Source organism: Nuphar pumila, chromosome 1 (assembly GCF_984573655.1).
Source record: "Nuphar pumila chromosome 1, dmNupPumi1.hap1.1, whole genome shotgun sequence".
Classification (NCBI taxonomy): Eukaryota; Viridiplantae; Streptophyta; class Magnoliopsida; order Nymphaeales; family Nymphaeaceae; genus Nuphar; species Nuphar pumila.
In genome coordinates, this window is record NC_143249.1 from 120,484,762 (window position 1) to 120,507,078 (window position 22,317).

Below are 22,317 nucleotides of genomic sequence, written 5' to 3' on the forward strand. Positions count from 1 at the left end.
CAGGGGGCTCCCCCCGGCGCGGTCAGCGAGCGGGGGTCGGGGGGCGCCCCCCCCCTCAAAGAATTTTTTTATAAATTCCGCAGCCCATTTCATAGGGCAAAAAAAAAATTAAAAATCTAAAAAAATAGACAAAAATGACCCTAGATGCGGTCAACACACTCAGGGTCGGGTTGACTGCACCGGCGTCGAGTCGCGTCAACGCGGGTGCGGCACCCTGCTAGCCGAATCCCTGTGACATAGAATACCACTTACACGCAATGGCACAGTGATGTATTCTGATTGTTACCTCAAACCATTCATTTTCTTCCAATCGTTAGTGGTTGGCACTTCAGTTCCCATCATCCATTTCCCAGATGCAGTAGACAGGGTGCCGGACAGCACAAAGTCCAGTAATACGCATTTCACACATCAACCAAAAAAGAGAACAAATTTTTCCATGTCTTTGCTTTCAAAAGACCCCATTTGGAGGCACAATTGTGAGTTCTGAATACAAGGACGTTTATTAATCATGGAGCATGTGAAAATATCTATATACACAGAGAGAGAGAGAGAGAGAGAGAGAAACAGAGAATTACTCCTGTACAGCAGGAGTTTTGCAGATTGGACACCTGTTCTTCAACCGCAGCCAAACATGGATACAGGATACATGGTAACGATGATCACACTGCAAGTGGCCTATTTCATCTCCAATAACATACTCTTCCTGCAACCAAAAGGTTTCATCAACTCTCACTCCATAAATTTTCTAAAGTTCAGAGTATCATGCTCGCTGCATGCATTTGTAAGTCGAATTTCTCCCTCAATACGAACAGGTAAAGTGGTGTACCGATGACTTAGCACCAGAGAAAATAACATGGATCAAGAGGAAACACGCTAAGAAGTCAGAGTGACTTAGTATACTTTTGTACCTGACAAATGCTGCATTTCACATCTTCTCCACAACTTTTGGTTACAGAGACTGTAGGATCCCATGAATACAAGCTCTGAAGACATTTAGATAGTGCTTCTTCTGAAAGTGTTGTACTGACACTGCCCATCCTTTCCTCCAGAGCTAACAATTCCTGATTAACAGATAACATGCCCTTCTGTAAGTATAGTAGTCCTCTTCCAAGACGAGAGAGAGAGAGAGAGAGAGAGAGAGAGCACTGAGTGGGTTGAAAACTAAACTTAGACTAAGAGACATTAGTTGGATATGGTCTTCCCCATAGTTGTGAAAAGTGTGCCTCAAGGCAAAAAAAGAAAGGGCACCTTGCCTCAAGGTGAGGGGCTTTTAGCCTTGAGGTGAAAGCCTAAGGTACAACCATGTGTGAGGCGTGCACCTCATACACCTTGAGGCGCGACTCAGGTGAGGTGCATGATCATGCATATTTTATTCATGTTTTTATATATTTTTTATGCATGATATTGCGCATAATCAATGTTAAAAGCCCGTGTTTAGTTTATTTTGATGCATTGTCCTGCAGGAGAGCTTTGTGTCGCATTTCATCGAAATTAGAGTGAAAAATAAACAATTTGGTGAATGGATCGGGTAAAATGTTAAAACTCCAAATTGACCCACTTGTGTTTTAGAATATTTTAATTTTTTTGTTTAACATGTTTTTAAAAATAAAATTTTAAAGTGAGGCTCTTTGAAAATCTTTGAAATTAGAATATTTTTTAGAAAATTTCTAATAAAACCCCCCTCTTAACCCTAACCCTTTATTATAAATAGTTTTTTTTTTTAGAGATGGGGGCATCTTCCCTCATTGGAATTCATGGCCTCTCTCTCTCTCTCCTTTCTTCTTCTTTCTCCGCTCATGGATAGGAGGTGCATGACACGTTTATAGAAGAGGGAAGATCATTATTTCTCTCCCCAGGCTCACCTTGGGTTCGCCTCTTCTCCTCCTTTTCTTTATATTTCTGCATATAGATTAGCTTTTCTGAATTTCTAAATGCATATAGCTTAGTTTTTATTTTCGTAGTTGTTGCATATACATTAATTTGTTTTTATTAGTCATTTCAGCATTGTAGTGTAGTTTTCTGATTTTGTTAAACAGAAAAAAAATTAAGGGCTGATTTTTTTATATCAAATCTGCCATCATCGGCAGACCTGATCTGCCATCATCAGCAGATCTGCGATTAGATTTGTAATCAGTCCAGCCTGATCAGTTGACTGATCAGGCCGACCCTGGTCTGCTAGCCCAGATTAGCCAGCCCGACCCAGCCAACTGCACAGTCAGCCTGGCCTGACTGGCAGCCTGATTGTCAACAGATCGCTTATCACGATCTGCCGACTGATCTGCAGAACATTCTTATAGCAGGGCACGGCTGAACCGGATTGTGTGCTTCAGTTTTTGTTATTATTCAGTTTTGTTAGTTTAGTGATAAGTTAGTAGTTATTAAATTTTTTTTTGTATTAGATTAATATAGTAGCTCACGGTTTTGCTGCATATTGAGTTTGGGAATCGTGATCGGGCAAACCGTGTGCTAAGTAAACTTTTTAGTTTAGACTTTTCCTTTCCTTAGATTTAGATATATATAGATTTCTTTTTATTATTTAGATTCAATTCGCTTTTTAGTTTATTGCAACTAACCGTAACTAGAATAGATAGTTTAGTTGCTTTGTTCTTGTGTGGTTTTGAGTTTTGCAGGTGGGCATGAGCTTCTTGATTTCTATTGGAACGCGACAACGATAAGCATATCAGGGCCGTACACGCACGGATAACCGGAGCTAGATTGCGAGCAAACGAAAACCTGTAATTTTTTATTTTCTTTATTTTTTATTTTTAGGGCCTTAGGCCATTTATTTAATTTGGGTTGTAATAATTTTATTTCTACTCGGACCTTTGTAATAGGTTTAGTGTGCTTTGTTTACTTTTTTTTAAGGCAATAAAAATTGTTTTGTTTGAAGTACGAGGTGTTAAACCCGTTCCCTGAGTTCGACTCGAACTTCACAACCGATCGTTTAGAATTCGATGCACAGTTTATACTGACTATTTTTATTGAAAAATCTCTTTTAAAAAATACTTTTAAGAAAAGATGCATCAAAGTTTTGGTGTCGTTGTCGGGGAATGGCGATTTAAGATTAAGTACTCACTTTATTGCCTTTGTTTCACGTATATTTAGGACTACTAGTTTGCTTTCGCATTTTTTTAAGATTGCCTAATTTAATTTATGTTGATATATAGGACCGTTAGAACCACGTTGAGTGCAAACCATAGAGCCAGCTTAATTTTTCTTCACGGCCTACCTACTAGAGTACCATCTTAGGTAATCGAGCATCTATTTTGCTTTCAAGCTCTATACTTGCATTTGGGTGGTGGTTGTTTATTTTTAGTATTTTCTTGTTTGCTTCATGGTGTGGCTTGATTACGATTGCATGGTAGTTTACATAAAAAGCTCCTAGGACGGGCAGTGCACCGGGTCTCAACTCAACGGTGTATGAAGGGCGACGTTCTTCAGGCCCTGAACTTGTAGATCCTATCGAGAACCCTGAATTAATCCTTAGGAGATCTCCTAAAACCAGACCCATGACGGAAGATCTTGCCCCAATCCGTCCTTTGAGGGAGTAATTCATTCCTATGGAGTACAATCATGTTTCCTACATAGCGAGGCCAAATGTAGAAGCCCCCCAATATGAAATTAAGGCTAGTGTCATCCAAATGTTATCATTCTTCTATGGCCTTAGTAACGAGGACCCTTATTGTTATCTTGATGAGTTTCTAGAGGTGTGTTCTAATCAGAGTTACCGGAAGCGCCTAGGCAAAAGGGGAAGCGCGCTTCCCCGAAGCGCGCTTCGGAAGCGCGAAACGTCGCGCTTCCGAAGCGTGAGGGGAAGCGTCCCCCTTTTTTGGGAAGCGCGCTTCCCTTTTATGGGAAGCGCGTCCCCCTTTTATGGGAAACGCGCTTCCCATAAATGGGAAGCGCGCTTCCCCCACGTTTCCCCCACGCTTCCCCCACGCTTCCCCCACGCTTCCCCCTCGCTTCCCCATTTTTTTCATTTTTTTTCGCTTCCTAGGTCGCTTCCGGTTCGCTTCCTAGGTCGTTTCCGAGACGGTTCGGAATTTTCTTCTAAGTGGTCCCACGCTTCCCCGCTTCCTAAATTTTTTAAAGTGCCTCGCTTCCCGCTCCCGCTTCCCGTATCGCTTCCCGCTCCCGCTTCCTCGACTGGTAACTCTGGTTCTAATGTTAGGATCAACAATTTTGGATATAACGTACTTAAGTTAACCTTGTTCCCGTTCTCCCTCAAAGATAAAGACAAAGTCTTTGGATATGGTTCAAATTACTACTTGGGATAGGATGCAAAAAGAATTTTTGAAAAAATCTCTTAATTGGTAAGACGAACCAATTCCGTAAGGCTATCACTAGTGAGAACAATCCCATGAGACATGAGAGAGGATGAAAGATCTTCTCCGGAAGTGCCTCCATCACCATGTACCTAAATGGCAACTGGTGCAATTCTTCTACGACGGACTGACAAAAAAAAAAGCAAATGGTTGATGCAGCCTGTGAGAGTACATTTATGCTCAAGAATGAAAACGAAACATGGGCCTTATTCGAGACCCTGAGTGAGAATTCTATGTATCATGCTTCGGCCTCAAGAGCAAAAAGGGCAACACCTACCGCTGTTGTAGTGAAAAAAGCAAGTATGTGCGAACTGGGGACAAACCTTGAGTTACAAAACAAGGTTGACCTTCTGACCCAGAAATTGGATCAGTTGTTATCAAATCCCACCCCAGTTACGCAGATGTGCACATTGTGTGCTTGCCCAACACACCATGTTATAGATTATCCTTCTGAGTCACAGTAACCTGAATTTGTGCAAGAACAAGTTCAGGTGGCGCAAGGTTTCGCCAAGCCCGCGAATAACCCATTTTCCAACACTTATAACCCTAGTTGTCGAAACCACCCAAACTTCTCATGGGGAAATCTACAACAACAACCCTATGCCCCTTCTCAGACCTAAGTTAGGCCAGGTAGCTATCAATCACGCTACTAGAGACCCAATTTCCCTTAGGCTCAGCCTATGTTTAGCCAGCCTCCTTCTCAAGAGTCTACATCAAGCCAAACCTTTGAACAGAAAATGCTTCAGGCTTTTGCAGACATAAAGGCAAATTTGAACTCCCACACAGAGTTGATAGCAAAACTAAAGACTCAGATGGGACAGCTAGCCGAGGCATTAAGCAGGTATAGCGAGGGTATGCTACCTAGCCAACCTATGGTCAATCTCAGGAAAAAAGAACCTATCCATGGTTTGCATATGACTGACTCACATCAAGGACAGGCTAAGTCTATTGAAGAGTTTCAAGGACAAAAGAGTAATCAATCGGTCTCCTTAGCTTCACCCTAGGAAAGTGGGAGGACTTCACAACCTGAGCCTTCCAGATCGTATATACCCCAGGCCCCCTTTCTTGAAGCACTTGAGAAGCTAAAATCCTTTGGCAAGGGGTGAAAATGCAAGAGATGCTTGAGATATTCAAGCACATACAAATAAACCTCCCCTTGTTGGATGTCATTCAGCAGGTCCCTGCATATGCGAAGTTCTTGAAAGAACTTTGCACACAAAAGATGAAGTTGTAGTGCAATATACCCAAAAATGTTTACTTAACTGAGCAAGTAAGTACGGTGTTGCAACACCAAACTCCACCCAAGCTCACGGACCCAGGGGCTCCTATTATCTCATGCGTCATCGAAGATATTACTGTTGAGCGTGCTTTGCTCGACCTTGAGACAAGTGTAAACATCTTGCCGGGTTTCTTTTATGATGCATTCAGGTTAAAGGATATGAAACCCACACCCATGACCCTGCAGTTAGTAGATAGATTAATCAAGGTTCCGCGAGGAATTCTTGAAGACGTGTTGGTCAAAGTAGAAGATTTTTATTTCCTTGTCGACTTCATTATTCTGGACATGGAGTGAGTTGCCCATATTAGGCAGACACACATCATCTTGGGACGACCCTTTTTGGCTACTGTCAAAGCGTGCATTAATTGCCGCACGAGAGCTATGGACGTGTCATTTGGCAACAGGAATATGAGGCTGAATATTTTCAATGTTGCCATGGGCCCTACTGGCGAGAATGCTTGCTTCCAGATCGATTTGGTTCAAGATCTGATAGAAGCAGAGCCTCTTTGGACGTTGAGTGGTCCACTTCAGGAAGAGGATGAATCACTCAAGGAGGATAGCTTGGGATTGATTGATAGACTTTCAAGTGAGTTGAATTGGACTTGGCACTTCAAGCTTCTCCCGAATTTGGGAGAGCAACCTGCCAAACCTTCAATTGAGAATCCACCTGAGCTTGAGTTGAAGCCTTTACCAGCTTCTCTCAAGTATGTTTTTTTAAGAAAAGAGCATACTTTGCCTATTATTATTGTGATAAACCTGACAAGCACTCAAGAATGACAACTTTTGTAGGTCTTGCAAGAGCACAAAGAGGCAATAGGATGGTCTGTGACTAATCTAAAGGGGATAGATCCCTCCTTTTGCATGCATCGGATCATCATGGAAGAGGGTGCTAAACCCTCTAGGAAGTTGCAAAGAAGGTTAAACCCCCACATGAAGGAGGTGGTGAAGAAAGAAGTAATTAAGTGGTTAAACGTTGAGATCATATATCCTATCTCCAACAGTCAGTGGGTGAGTCCAACTCAGGTCGTTCCTAAGAAATCTGGGCTCACTGTGACCATTAATGACAAAGGAAAGAGTGTCCCCATGAAAATTACTACAGATCAGTGAGTGTGTATTGATTACCGAAAATTAAACAATGCAACGCGAAATAACCACTTCCCATTGTCATTCATCGATCAGATTTTAGAACGACTCGCATGACAGAGATATTTTTGTTTCCTTGATGCATATTCAGGATACAATCAAGTGGTCGTTCACCTGAGGACCAGGAGAAACCACGTTCACTTGTCCACATGGCACCTTTGCTTTCAGGCGTATGACGTTCGGGCTCTGTAATGCCCTAACAGCTTTTCAGAGGTGCATGATGTTATCTTTTTAAGGATGGTGGACGACATCCTAGAGATTTTTATGGACGACTTCTCAATGTATGGCTCGTCTTTTGATGATTTTCTCCAAAAGTTGTCTAGATTGCTCAAATGATGCATGGAGACTAATCTTGTGCTTAGCTGGAAAAAGAGTCATTTCATAGTTAAGCAAGGGATTGTTTTGGGACACAATGTCTAAGAAGAGGATTGAGGTCAACAAAACAAAAGTGGAGTCCATTGTCAAACTTTCTCCGCCGACCTCCATGCGATAGGTTAGATCGTTTCTCAGGCATGAGGGCTTTTACAAGCAGTTTATAAAGGATTTTAGCAAGATTTCACAACCTCTGTAACTTGCTAGCAAAGGATCAGCCTTTCAAATTCGACGATGCCTGTATGAAGGCATTTCTTACTCTTAAGGAAGCCTTGACCACAACACCCATTTTGAGATCTCTTGACTGGTTATTATCCTTCGAGATCATGTGTGACGCGTCAGACTACGCGGTAGGAGCCATTTTAGGACAAAAGGTTGATCAAAAGTCGTACGCTATTTACTATGCCATAAGAACCCTCTTTGATGCCCAGATGAATTATACTACTATAGAGAAGGAACTGCTAGTTGTGGTGTTTGCGTTGGAAAAGTTTTGATCATATTTATTGGGCTCTAAAGTCGTTTACTCAGATCATGCCATCCTATGGTACCTGATGAGTAAAAAAAAGGACACGAAACTGCAGCTCATCTGATGGATTCTGCTATTACAAGAATTTAATCTCAAGATTTAAGATAAGAGTGCATGCGAGAATCTGGTAGCAGATCATTTGTCCAAACTGACACAAGAGTCATCCACTAATCAAGCGACAGATGATTCGTTCTTGGATAAGCAGATCTTGCACGTTAGGCGTCTTTCTTGGTTCGCTGACATTATCAACTATTTGGTGACCGAAAAGTTCCCTATGCATTGAAATAAAAATGAGAAGGATCGGTTTTTGGTGCAGGTGAAGTACTATTTCTGAGAGGACCCAAAGTTGTTAAGTTATGCGCTGACTAGATGATTCGTAGGTGTGTCCCAAAAGAGGAGAGCGAGTCAGTCTTGGCCTTTTGCCACTCCCTAGCCTGTGAAGGACATTTTTCCAGTCAAAAAAACCGCAACCAAGGTCCTCCAATCTGAATTTTGGTGGCCTACACTGTATAGAGACTCGCATGAGTTTTGCAAGCGATGCTTGCGGTGCTAGTAGACAGGGAACATCTCCAAAAGAAACATGATGTCCTTGCTCCCCATCTTGGTTGTTGAGATTTTTGATGTTTAGGGAATTGATTTTATGGGTCCTTTTCTACCATCATTCGGATATGTTTACATTTTGGTGGCAGTTGATTATGTATCCAAATAGGTCGAGGTTGTAGCCACCCGAACCAACGATCATAAAGAAGTGCTTAAGTTTATTAAGCACAATATCTTTAGCAGGTTCGGAGTTCCGAGAGCGGTAATTAGTGATGGGGGTAAGTATTTTAAGAATATACAAGTTGCTTCCCTACTAAGAAAGTACACAGTGCACCATCGAATTGCTACACCCTACCATCCACAAATCAGTTGCCAGGTCGAGGTCTCTAACAGGGAAATCAAGCAGATCTTGGAGAAGACAGTCAGACCAAACCGCAAGGATTGGTCTCAACGCTTAGATAACGTGTTATGGGTGTACATGACTGCCTTCAAGACCCCAATTGACAGGTCCCCCTACCGATTGGTATTCGGAAAGCCATGCCACCTCCCGGTTGAGTTGAAACATAGGGCCTATTGGGCTATTAAGAAATTCAATTTTGATATGGCCCAAGTCGATAAAGAACGCAAGCTTCAGTTGAGCGAGCTCAAGGAGTTGTGTAATGATGCATACGAGAGTGCTAAAATTTTTAAAGCTCGAATTAAGAACTTTCATAACAAACATATCTTGAGGAAGCAGTTTGAGCCTGGACAGAAAGTTTGGCTATTTAACTCGCGACTCCAACTTTTTTCAGGAAAGCTTAAGTCAAGATGGGATGACCCGTTTGTAGTTCAGGAGGTATTTCCACACGGTGCAGTTGATATCCTAGATCCTAGATCCTAGAACGAAAAGGAGATTCAAGGTCAATGGGCAGAGGTTGAAGCCCTGTATTTCAGATGTCGCAGTGAACCAAAACATCGAGGTCATTGATCTCGTTGATGTATAGAGTAGCGCGCACTTATATATTATGTTAGGATTAGGATGCAATTTTTTGGAAGCTAAGTAGTTCTTGATGCATATTTATTTATTTATTTTTGTTCTATGAGCAAGAATGACAAATCATGTATACCTTTCACTTTTTGGTTAGTATTTATGAGTTACAATACATGACAACTTGGAGCCTCTCAAGAAGCAACTACAGAGCCAATTCGACAAGAAATCATGCATCTACGTGTATGTGGTGGTGGTGTCTTGAGGAGGCATAAATCAGCGCATGCGGGGTTCCATCGCATATATCAAGTGGTATCTATCCTTTCTCTCGTGTTTATTTTATTTTCCCTAGTGTACATTCATTCAATTTGCATATAACCACGGGGGAGTGCCACTAAGGACAGTGTCATTCAAGCATGGGGGAGGGTCACCCAAATTTTTTTTGTCCATGTATCTATTTTCGAATATATATATAAGGCTTTGAGAAGACAAGTTTAGCATTATATTAGTGAATTCTGCAAAAACATGACATTGTAGAGGATTTTTTTTAGCCCCATGCAAAAAAAAAATTTGAAACCAATCTAAAACTAGTGATTATTTATGTAGATTTCAAGGAAAAGAAAATGTATATGAATGTTAAAGTTTGTTTTGAATCGCATGTATGAATACACAGAAAAAAAAGAGCAATGGATATACAAAGAAAAGAAAAGAGCACACATGTAGTTTGTTTTAATTTTCTTAGTTGTTCCTTAATAACTGGGTTCAGACACAAGATGAAGTGTCTGCGCTCATGCAAATAAGACAACTAAGATGGTCAAACTTCTTGTCTAGTCTATACCTATAGCCTTTTGAGTTCGAGCAATTAAGCCTGAGGGGTGTTCTACATCGAGTGCCCTAAAGCCATCTAGTTTGGGAGTCACTAGCTCAAAGCTCGTTACATGGACCCATTAGAAAGTTTAAGAGGTGTAGGCATTGCACACGATAGGAAGAAATGTAATATTGTGTATTTTGGTACTTAGGCATTTTATAATTTTGATGAAAATTTGGCTAAGTCTGGGAGAAAATTTGTTTGAACCTCGATTTTAGATCGATGCTTTTGAGTTTGGGCTTAGGTCTCATCACCTAGGTCTAAACGAGCCATTTAAAACGTGAGAAAAAGTTTTATTTCTGACCTTTAAATTCGGGTTATTTTTTGGTGAAATTCGGAATTTGATATTCGTATAATATGTCGTTGGATGCGTCTCGAAATTTTGAGCGCAACGCTATTTTATTTTTCTCGATTTGGGTTACTATTGGGCCGAAAATCATATTTTTTTCAAAAATTGAGCAGTTTGTCGGTTCGGATCTGGACTTGGATCGGACTGGATTTGAGGGATTTGATCCAAATTAATATGGATTTGGACCCTATCCTATACCCATATTAATCTAGATTTGATCCAGTTTAAAACCCATTTGGATTTTGAATATGGATTTGGATCTTGGATCCGGATCTGGATCCAAATCCATGCCCAATGATTTTTCTAACTTTAAATCTATCAAAAACTTTTAAATTGGGGTTTATTTATGTTAAGAAGCCTCCCACATTAATTTGGTAATTTTTGGAAACTTTTGAAAATTTATTTATAATTTAATATTAAATAATTAATTAATTAAATTAATGCAATTCCGAAAATTTATTTTGGGGTGTGTTTAGGACTCTTAAAAGAGCCTTTAAACACCTATGGAAGAGTTCAAAAGGATTTGAGAGACTAAGAGTTCTTTTTTAACCAAATTTTGAAAAGTCAAACTTGAAGAGTTTTAAAATTTTCGAAAAACTCATATAAAAGAGTTTTATTTTCATGAGAGTTCTCTCTCCAGCCCTTTTTGATGGGTTGGAGAAGGGAGGCGTCCTCCCCTATAGGGCCTATAAAAAGACTTCAAAAAGAGAAAAAGAGAAAGAAAAAAAGGAGGAGAGATAAAGTGAGGGAAAATGAGGAAGAACATGAGTTTGGGCCATCTCCAACCATTTACCCACGTTTTTCAACTTTCACTATCGTTTTTCTTCAAGTTTTTATTCATGGTATGGGTTTTCTCTCTTGAATCAAGTGAGAAATTGATATAGATTTGATTTCCATGCAATAATTTGTTGAAAATCCATGGAAAAAGTAGTTATATGGATGTTTTCTCAAAAATATATGGAGGATGATCTATGAATCTTCCTCCATGGATGTATTTTTTATTCTCTTCGTTATTTCAAAAATAAAATTTTTGGACATATTTGTTCTATGTTAAAACAGAATGTTTATTGGAAGTAGATATGCCTATCTAGATGATTCTTTTGGTGATATTTGGTTTCGTCTGATATTGTTTGTTTAAGATTGCTTTTTCAAAGTTTTTCGTTAGGTTTGTGATGTTCTTTTGAGTCAAGATCTTGTTACTGAGGGAGCTGGTCATGTGTTAACTTGATTTCATACGTATTTTGTTGAATAAGTTCCATATTGATTCCTCATTACAAACATAAGAATATGATTGGTCTCTGTTGAATAAGTTCTAATGGCCATTGTCAGTTCATGTTAGTGGTGATCCTTTCACGCTGAATATAGTTCCAATGATGTCTTTTTGTGGCTTTGTGGTTGAAGTTCTATGTGTTTTTTACCTTGCATAGAGGAGATAAGCTTTTTTTGTCTTTCCTGTCGATGAAATGTCATGTATCTGATCTGGAGTAAGTTCGTGCTGTCATTGTTTTGTCGTTTATTGTCAGTCCTGCTGCATTATTTGTCAACTCAAAAAAAAAAAAACTGAAGTTTTGAAGCATGGTGGTTTTGAGCCGACTGGCAGCCAGTCGAGCAGAGCTCAGCTGACTGCCAGGCCCTGGCAGAACACACACAGGCCGGGGCCGGGGCCGGGGCATGGTCTGCTAGACCCAACCGAGTGACTCCGTTGGGCTGGCCCGGCCAGTATGGGCTGGCAGGACTGCCAGGCACAGTCCAGCCAAGAAGCGGGACTGGCAGCTCATTGTTAGGCCCAGCTGGGTCTGCTTAGACCAGACCCAGCCGACCAGGGTCGGCTGGGCCTGATTGGGACCCAGCCAACCCAGTCGGCTGGGTGTTAAACTTTTTTTTTCAAAAAAATTATGTTGTGTTGTGGTTTGTTTGGGTTCAGCTGGGTCTGGACTGAACCCAGCTGGATAGGCCAACTACAAGGGAAAGGGTAATATTAAGATTGAATACTCGGTGTTTGCAAAAATTTGGAATTTGAGATTTTATATGCATGAAATTATGTTTTATGCATGTATGCTATGACTGAGAAAATTTCATGTGTTTGAAATTATATGACATGCTTAAGCATTATGCAAGATGAAATTTGTTTTCAATGCACATGTACTGATGTGTGTGTCACTTACGCATGAATTCATGAATGCTCACATGTTTAATTGAATAGATTCACGAATGAAAGCATGCATTGGTTCACATGTTGGTCCCCGAACAGGAGCATGCTTTGGGTATGGTTGTGTGAATGCATACATTTGAAAAATGAATACAGGCTGAAGGATATAGTTATTGGCAGGCATGATTGTGCATTGAAAAAGCACATGATATCTAATGAGTATATTGCCATGTTTCTTAAGATTTTTGCATATGAATGCATAGATGATCAAGATGGATCATCATAGGTTGTGGAAGCCTTGAGCCGGTGTGCTCCTTACTTTACTTGTTTATGCATTGCAAAGATCATATTTGATATTGTGGTTTTAATTACATTGTTCTATTGTTGCTACGGTGGTAGACCATGAAGAGTTGCGCATGTTGACTTGCAAGCTTATGTTTGCATATTAATTTGCAAATTTATAAAATTGATTTTAATAACAAGATAAGAAAGAGAACAGTGTAATTAACGATCTCTTGATGTTCCTTCTACAAAAAAATAATCTTGGGCTTAGCGGTTTGGGGACCGTGAGGATAAAAAAAATCTGTATGCATTGTTGTTGCCCCTAAACCCGATATTGAGGTTCTTTTCCTGACCACGGTTTTAGGGAGAATCCGTCACTTTGCCTCAGAATAGTGTGTAGACACAGTTGGTGTTTTAGTATACCAAGAAAAGTGACACTTGTTCCTTGTGTCTCCGACATTAGATGGGTAGTCTAATGTTCCGAAGGATGTTTCGGTCGAGGGTTAAGTTTGGAACTCAGTAATAAAATACAACTTTTATGCTAAGCTACCCTGGGAACCTAACTTGAGCTCGGGGATTTTACCCGTTTGGTGTATCCGCGAGCAATGGTAATTAAAAAGAGAAACTTAAATTGTGTGCATTTAATAAGAACATACTTGACTAAAGATAATAATGTGTTCATACATGCGTATTCCTGTTATGCATCAGATCATGCATATTTACTTGTTCTCTTAATTATGATATATTGATGAATGCATGATGTTTCTTCCTTACTGCATGTTAAATGTCTATATTGCTTAACTTGTGGTCTCTATTGATTATTAAATTGCCCCTCATGCTTAACAATTGTTCTCTATTGCATAAATGATTAATTGAATTACGAATTTGTCATAAATGCATTCATCTAAATTATTGCATGAATCTTATCTGTGTTCTTTATGCTTATTTGTTTTATTAGAGGGATTCATACGCAGAATTCTTTGGATTCTGATACCTTACTTTTTTTTTGTTTTTCGCAGCCTCAGATGCCTATTAGGGAGGACTTGCTTTTGAGAAGAGTCACGAAGGGACTACAAGACTGCAGGGCAGATTCTTGGGATGGTGTGGCTCTTTCCTTTTGCTTTCTTTACTTTCATTTACTTATGTCTCAAACTCTTTACATTTGAATAAATAAAGTTTGGTTTGATTTTGGTTTGGTATGAAAGATGAGTATAAGATCTCTTGTAGTGTGATTGGTTATCCAATTGAAAGTCGAATTGTAAAGGCCCCAGGTCTCTGAGAATGTTTCTGCAATGATTTAAAAAAAAATCTGCATTTTCATAACTACATGTAGCTATGAAAATCTAGGGCCTAGTGATTCGAGTGATTAAGTCTGAGGGATACTCTTTATCCAGTGTTCTAAAGTCGCCTGGCCCGGAAGTCACTGACCCAAAGCTCACTACATGAGTCACGAAAGCTTGAAAATTAACATAGTATTCAGAAAAAAAAAAGGAAAAGAAAAGAACCTAATAAAAATGCATTGTTGAGGAAAACTTATAAAAATTTGTGCAAATAACATATATGTGAGGATAAATGGGCAATAATGTGAATATGCATGATTTTCTAGGAGAGAAATATAAATACTTGCGAATTTTAGAAAGGTAGAAAGAAAAAATATATTATTGTGGTGGCGTGATTTGATTCTAATTTGATATGAGACTGCAATTTCATGAAATATTCTAAACTATTTTCTTGAATACCTATTATTTTTTAAAAAATGATTGAATGTATACATGACGGAGATGTTTGTGGGTAGCATCAATGTAAACCCTCACGAGACCTCTCTCGTCCACTGGGGTAACCTAGGGGTTTAAAAGGTTTGTTGCATATGCTAAATGCAACCGTGATTCCTACGAAAGTGAGTTAGGCTAATGAGGTATTGCATAATAATTTTCGGCTTTAGGCTATTGACTTGCATGTTTTGTTCTGCTTTCGCTTAGTTTAAGAATAATGTTTGCTCGAGGACTAGCAAATGATAAGCATAGAGGAATTTGATCATGCATATTTTATTCATGTTTTTAGATATTTTTTATGCATGATATTGTGCATAATCAATGTTAAAAGCTCGTGTTTAGTCGATTTTGATGCATTGTCCTGCAGGAGAGCTTTGTGTCGCATTTCATCAAAATTAGAGTGAAAAATAAACAATTTGGAGCGAATGGGTTGGGTAAAATGTTAAAACTCCAGATTGACCCACTTGTGGTTTAGAATATTTTAGTTTTTTTGTTTAAGATGCTTTTTGGAAATCTTTGAAATTAGGATCTTTTTTAGAAAATTTCTAATAAAACCCCTCTTAACCCTAACCCTTTATTATAAATAGTTTTTTTTAGAGAGGGGGGGGCGTCTTCCCTCATTGGAATTCATGCCCCCCCTTTTGCTCTCTCTCTCTCTCTCTCTCTCTCTCTCTCTCTCTCTCTCTCTTCGCCTTCTTCTTTCTCCTCTCTTGGATAGGAGGTGCCTGACACGTTTAGAGAAGAGGGAAGATTGCTCTTTCTCTCCCCAGTCTGTCGGAGGCGAACCCAAGGTGAGCCTCTTCTCCCCCTTTTCTTTATATTTCTACATATAGATTAGCTTTTCTGAATGCATATAGCTTAGTTTTTATTTTCGTAATTGTTGCATATACATATAGATTAGCTTTTCTGACTAGCTTAACTCCGCCTGTGTATAACTCTTAGTTATACACTGTCGGTCCCAAGCCCGGATAAAGGAGGGTTGCGGTAGGCCAGTGACAGCCAGCATAAAAACTTAGTCATACCCTATGAATATAAACCAATATGAGAATTTCGTTGGGGTGTTCCCTACTGAGCGACGCGTTGTACTCTCTAGGCCCGGAGGCAGTGATAAATGGGAAAGGGTTGCTAGGTCGTCGCCCAGAAGCGACGCGTCACACCGGCGCCCGGGTGTGGTGTCAAATAGGCAAGGGTTCTCACACTTTGTTGGACGGGTGGGGGTAAAGAAATTAGTCCAAGACCATAAAATTAGGTTAGCCACTTGGAACACAGGGTCTTTAACTGGTAAGTTGGTAGAGTTAGTAGATGTTATGTGTAGGAGAAAGATTGATATTTTATGTCTACAAGAGACCAAATGGGTAGGTGAGAAAGCAAAAGTGATAGAACCTTGGGGATATGAGATTTGGTATACAGAAATAAATAGGAATAGTAATGGAGTAGGGATTGTTATGAGTCGTGAGTTTATAGATAATGTAGTTGAGGTCCGTAGGAAGGGTGATAGGATTTTACTTATTAAATTAGTATTAGGTACGGATATTATTAATATTATTAGTATTTATGCACCTGAAGTAGGTTTAGATTATTCCATTAAGCGTCAATTTTGGGAAGATTTAGATGAAGTATTACAAGGGATATCTTATGGAGAAAAGTTTTTCATCGGCAGTGACCTTAATGGACATGCAGGCATTAGTAGGGATGGATTTGAGAGTATCCCTGGAGGCTATGGTATAGGAGAAAGAAACGAAAGTGGAGAAAGGATTTTAGATTTTGGTTTGTCCTATGATATGATCTTAGCAAACACTTGGTTTAGGAAGAGGGAGTCTCACCTCGTAACATTTAAAAGTGGGGTTAATACGAGTCAGATAGATTTTTTCCTACTTAGAAAGAGAGATAGGGGTTGTTGCATCGATTGTAAGGTTATACCGGGAGAAAGTGTAGCTACACAACATAGAGTCTTAATTTTAGATCTTAGAATTAGACAATGCCACAAAATGATAGACATAGGATAGATCCTAGAATTAAGTGGTGGGCACTGAAAGGAGCTAAACAATGAATGTTTGTAGAGCAGGTAGTTAAGGAAGTTGATTGGTGTCTCGAGGAGGATTCAGAATCAATGTGGAATAAGATAGCGGGTGTCATGAGAAAGGTGGCTAAGGAGGTATTGGGTGAGTCTAAAGGCGGTGCACCGCTAGGTAAGGATACATCATAGTGGAACGAGGATGTCAAATTAGCTATTAAGGTTAAAAGAGTGTTATAGAAATCTAAGTAAGAGTCGTGATAATGAGAATTTGGAGAAGTATATGATAGCAAAGAAGGAAGCTAAAAAAGTAGTTCGAAACACGAGGGATAAGGTATATAAGGAGGTTTATGACAAGTTGGATACCAAAGAGGGCGAGAAGGATATTTATAGGCTTGCAAAGATGAGAGTTAAGAAATCGAGGGATCTGGGTATGGTTAGATGTATCAAAGATGAAATGCAAAGGGTTTTAGTCAAAGATGAGGAGATTAAATAGAGATGGAAAGATTATTTTGATAAGCTATTTAATGGAAGTCATGCTCAGGATCTTGGAGACTTCTCCATTCCTTTTCATGAGATGAATCGTGACTTCATGCGCAAGATTCAAAAGAAAGAAATTGCAGAGGTTTTGAAGAAAATGAAATCAAGAAGGGCAGTTGGCCCAGATAGTATACCTATCGAGGCTTGGAAATGCTTGGGGGAGAAAGGTTTAGAATGGTTGACAAATCTTTTTAACAAGATTTGACGTACAAATAAGATGCCTAATGAATGGAGGAAGAGTACTTTGGTGCCTCTATATAAGAATAAGGGTGATATACAAGATTGCACAAACTATCATGGTATAAAACTCATGAGTCATACTATGAAAATTTGGGAGAGGGTGATTGACTCTAGGTTGAGGAAGGTTGTCATCATATCGGAGAATCAATTTGGTTTTATGCCTGGAAGATCAACTATGGAATCTATACATCTTCTTAGACAACTTATTGAAAGAAATAGAGAGAGGAACAAAGATTTGCATATGGTTTTTATTGATTTGGAGAAGGCATGCGATAGAGTACCTAGGGACGTTCTCTGGTGAACAATGATGAAGAAAGGTGTTTCTCTCAAGTACATTAGTATAATTAAAGATACGTATGAAAGAGTAGTAACCAATGTCCGCACTTGTGGAGGGGTGACAACCAATTTTCCTATAACGGTTGGGTTACATCAAGGATCTGCTTTAAGCCCTTTCCTATTTGCTATAGTGATGGATGAGCTTACGAGATCAATTCAAGAAAATGTGTCGTGGTGTATGTTGTTTGCTGATGATATTGTTTTGATTGATGAGTCTAGAGCTGGGGTTAATGCTAAGTTAGAATTATGGAGACAGACATTGGAAGCAAGAGGTTTTAAGTTGAGTAAAAGTAAGACAGAATATATGAAATGTGGGTTTAGAAAGCAACGAAGTAGTGATGGGAGTGTAGTGAAGCTTGGTGAGCAAGAAATACCGGTGGATGATTGTTTCAAATATTTGGGATCTATCATTCAAAAGTATGGAGAAATTGATGAAGATGTAAATCATAGGATAAAGGTTGGGTGGATGAAATGGAAAAGTGCAACTAGAGTGTTGTGCGATCGTAGAATGCCATTGCGGTTGAAGGGAAAGTTTTATAGGATGACTATTAGGCTCGCTTTACTATATGGTACGGAATGTTGGGCTGCCAAGACACAGCATATTCAAAAAATGAGTGTAGTTGAGATGTGTATGTTTAGATGGATGTGTGAAAATACAATAAAAGATAAGATTCGAAACGAGGATATACGTAAGAAGGTAGGCGTTGCACCCATTGAAAATAAGATGAGAGAGAATCGTTTACGGTGGTTTAGACATATTCGGCGAAGGCCTAATGATGCTCCAGTTAGAAGGATGGAGAAATGGAAAAATATATTAGTTAAAAGAGCTCGAGGTAGGCCTAGGAAGACATGGATGGAGATGATAGGAAAGGATATGAATGCTTTGAACCTCACCGAGGACATGGCATTGGATAGAAATGATTGGAGGAGAAGGATTCATGTGGAAGACCCAGAATGATTTTCTTTTTTAGTTCATATCGCCGACCCCAATTGTTTTGGGATGAAGGCATAGTTGTTGTTGTTGTTGTTGTTGTTGCATATACATTAATTTGTTTTTATTAGTCATGCTGAAAGAGAAAAAATTAAGGGCTGGTTTTTTTATATCAGATCTGCCATCATCGGCAGACCTGATATGCCATCATCAGCAGATCTGCGATCAGATTTGTAATCAGTCCAGTTTGATGAGTTGACTGATCAAGCCGACCTTGGTCTGCTAGCCCAGATTAGCCAGCTCAACCCAGCCAACTACACAGTCAGCCTAGCTTGACTGGTAGCCTGATTGTCAACCGATCTGCAGCTTGATCGCTTATCACGATCTGCAGAATATTGTTTTAGCAGGGCACGGCTAAACCGAATTGCGACAAACCATATGCTAAGTAAATTTTTTAGTTTAGACTTTTCCTTTCCTTAGATTTAGATATGTATAGATTTCTTTTTATTATTTAGATTCAATTCGCTTTTTAGTTTATTGCAACTAACAGTAACTAGAATAGATAGTCTAGTTGCTTTGTTCTTGTGTGGTTTTGAGTTTTGCAGGTGGGCATGAGCTTCTTGATTTCTATTGGAACTCAACAGCAATAAGCATACAAGGGCCGTATACGAACGGATAACAGGAGCTAGATTATGAGCAAATAAGGACCTGCAATTTTTAATTTTCTTTATTTTTTAGTTTTAAGGTCTTAGGCCATTTATTTAATTTGGATTGTAATAATTTTATTTTTGCTCGGACCTTTGTAACAGGTTTAGTGTGCTTTGTTTACTTTATTTTTTAAGGCAATAAATATTGTTTTGTTTGGAGTATGAGGTGGTAAACTCGTTCCTTAAGTTCGACCTGGACTTCAGCACTAGTGTGAACTGGTTATTTAGAATTTGATGCATGGTTTACACTGACTATTTTTATTGAAAATCCCTTTTAAAAAATACTTTTAAGAAAAGTTGCATCATTTAAATTTGAAAATAAAGGTAAAATCGCATATTTCAAGCTCTTCCCTGTGTTTTTCAATGTTTTGCTTAGTTTAAAACTTTTTAATTTGTAGTTTAATTAGATTAGGAGTTTTAATAATTATTTTTAGTTTGTTTAGAAGTGTCCCCTTTCCAAAACACGCTTTTCTGGAAGTATTCCTTTAGAATTTTCGAAAATTAATAGGGGTTTTCAGAAAAAAAAATCGTGTAACCTAATGTGTGCTATAAAATCTTCTTTTTCAGAAGAGAGGGGCATCTCCCTCTTAAGAAAAAAATGTGTTCCTCTTTCTTCTCCTCTCTCTTCTCTTCCTCCTCGTTCCCAACCGATTCTCCCTTTTGCTCTTCCTCTTTCTCCCTCTTGTTCGTCTTGCTTCTAATCTCTTCTGGTGTCGGTTCTTCTTGTCCCTATCGTCGGAGGCACGTGCAACTCGGAGGAAAGACCATTGTTCTTCTCAACCCCTCCGTCGAATACAAACCGTGAGGTTTGCCGCTTCTCCCTCTTCTCTTTACGTTAGGTGCATAGATTAGATCTTTTTGTTTTGTTCATTCATTGCATACATTATCATATTTGTTCTCTTTCATTGCATATATCACATTGTTTATTTTTATTTGCATAGGATATAGGACAGGTTGCTTTTGATTTACGTTTATGCATTTAGATTAAATACAGCCTGAAGTCGTTACATAGTTTAGTAGGTCTTGAAGTTTGATTCCATTTTTGTGATTTTAGAACATGCCGATCTGCCTTAGTCAGTTGGATTGAGTGCATCAATGTGATTTTTGCAACACCGGTTTGTTAGTTTACACAAATCTGGTTGGAACTAGCATCCAAACCAGAGTTGTGTCTGTGTCTGTGTCTGTGTCTGCTGCACGGCTGTAGGTAGGATATTGAAAAAAAAAACGTAACTAGAACTGCAGCTCGGTCTGTTAATACTGTTCCGAGCTGCAACACTTCGGGCCCCAGCCAATCGGTTTTGGTTGTCTGATTGCGACCAGACCACAGGGTGATCTGGTCGGCTAAGGCTGACCCTTTTACCTGTTGGCTGTAGCAGCCAGACCAGCGGCTGATCGGCAGTTTGAGGTCAACCGAATGAACCTATCAGTCCAGCTCGGTTAATGGTGGAAGCGTAGAATTTGGTTAGGCTAGTCTGGTTTTGTTTTAAGACTTTAACTAATTAGTTCCCAGTTATATTCATGGTTGTTTGGTTTGATATTTCTTATTTTCTGTAGTAAGATTTGTTTCAATATTTGCTTTTTGGGTAGTTAATTAGTTAGGATACCTTGAGTCATTAAAGGTTAGGCCCTTAACTCATTGTTTTTCTTTTTTTCTTTGTTTCTTTTTTATTTAATTAGGCTGTAGTCTAGTCCATGATCGATTCTTTAGAGTGTCGTGTGTTTTTTTTTTAGTACAAATAATTCGGGTAAAGCAGTCACGGTTTTCTTTTCTTAGATTGTGTTTGCTTTTCTTTCTTTAACTAGTTAACCCGTTAAAAGTAGTTTAACCAATTAATTAATTAGATTAGGATTAGTTAAGTTCCATGTCTTTAATTAGTCAAGTCCATTGTTAGTTAGCTTGGATTCACAATTTATTGATTAGTTAGTTTCTCTTTGTTTTAATTTAGTTAGTTTGTTTTAGTTTGTTTCAAAAATTAGTTAGTTATTTTTAATTTATTTCAAAGTAGTTTGTTTCATAGTAGTTCATAGTTTGTTATTTAGTTAGTTTAGTTATCACATGTCAGTTACATGGTTTCGTTTGTTACATGTTAGTTATTTGTTACAAATTTGTTATAGTTTGTTAGATTAGTTTCTTGTTTTTCTTGCATGAAATATTAAAGTTTGGTATTGTTTCTTTGCTTTGTTATGTTGGTTTTATTTATTTATTTATTTTTGTAGGGAAGCAGTTGGATGTACGATAGGCCTCAAAAGTACCTCTGAGGTCCCTAAAAGGCCCCTCAGAAAGCCCTCAAAGTACTGATCATATTAAGATGTATGAGAAATGTAAACAGTGAAGATCAAAGGGACTAAAGCTCAAGCAACCGAAGACCTTTTTTCTCTTTTCTTTTAAATTAGTTTTATTTATTTTATTAATTTGGGTTTGTAATAAGACCATTTATTATTCTTTTTTAGCCCTCTGCAAGAGAGTAACACATTGTAATAGTTAGTTATTTTTAATTATTTTTATTTTAAAGAAAATAAAGCTTGTCATTCTGTGGAATACAAAGTTACTTCCCGTTCCCTGAGTTCGACTCAGATCTCACCCTAGTGTGAGCCGGTTTTATTATTTAGTGTTTGGCTTTCACAAAACGTTTTTATCAAAAATATCTCTTTAAAAATCTATTTCATAAAACTTACACCAGTTAGCCCCACCCACCCCCCACGCCCCCTTGGTCTCCTCCCTTTTGCTTCTCAACCCCCACCCTATTTACCACTGGCGGCAGGTCCATACTCTCTTTCTCTCTTCTTCTTCCCTCCTCCTTTTCTTCTTGTTCTTCTTCCCTTCCTCTACTGCCACTTCTTTTTTCCTCCTTATTTTTCTTCTTCTTCTATCCATTTCTTCTTCTTCTTCCCTTCCTCTAGTGCTGCTTCTTCTTCCTCCCTCCTTCCTCTGTCCTTCCCCACTCTTCTTTTTCTTTCCTATTTTTCTTTGTCTTCT

General features: G+C 38.9%; 1 protein-coding gene across 7 annotated transcripts in view; it reads right to left on the reverse strand.

The window, feature by feature from the left end:
- Window positions 1-422: 422 nt before the first annotated feature.
- LOC149849130 (uncharacterized) overlaps window positions 423-22,317 on the reverse strand; it is a 48,190-nt gene continuing 26,295 nt past the window's right edge. For all 7 annotated transcript variants that reach the window (XM_089998618.1, XM_089998601.1, XM_089998592.1 and 4 more), the window contains 2 exons: window positions 909-1,061; window positions 423-703 (listed from right to left, as the gene is read on the reverse strand). In XM_089998618.1, coding sequence (XP_089854744.1) covers window positions 572-703; window positions 909-1,061 — 285 coding nt within the window. In that variant the 3' untranslated portion in view covers window positions 423-571. The remainder of the gene's footprint in view (window positions 704-908; window positions 1,062-22,317) is intronic.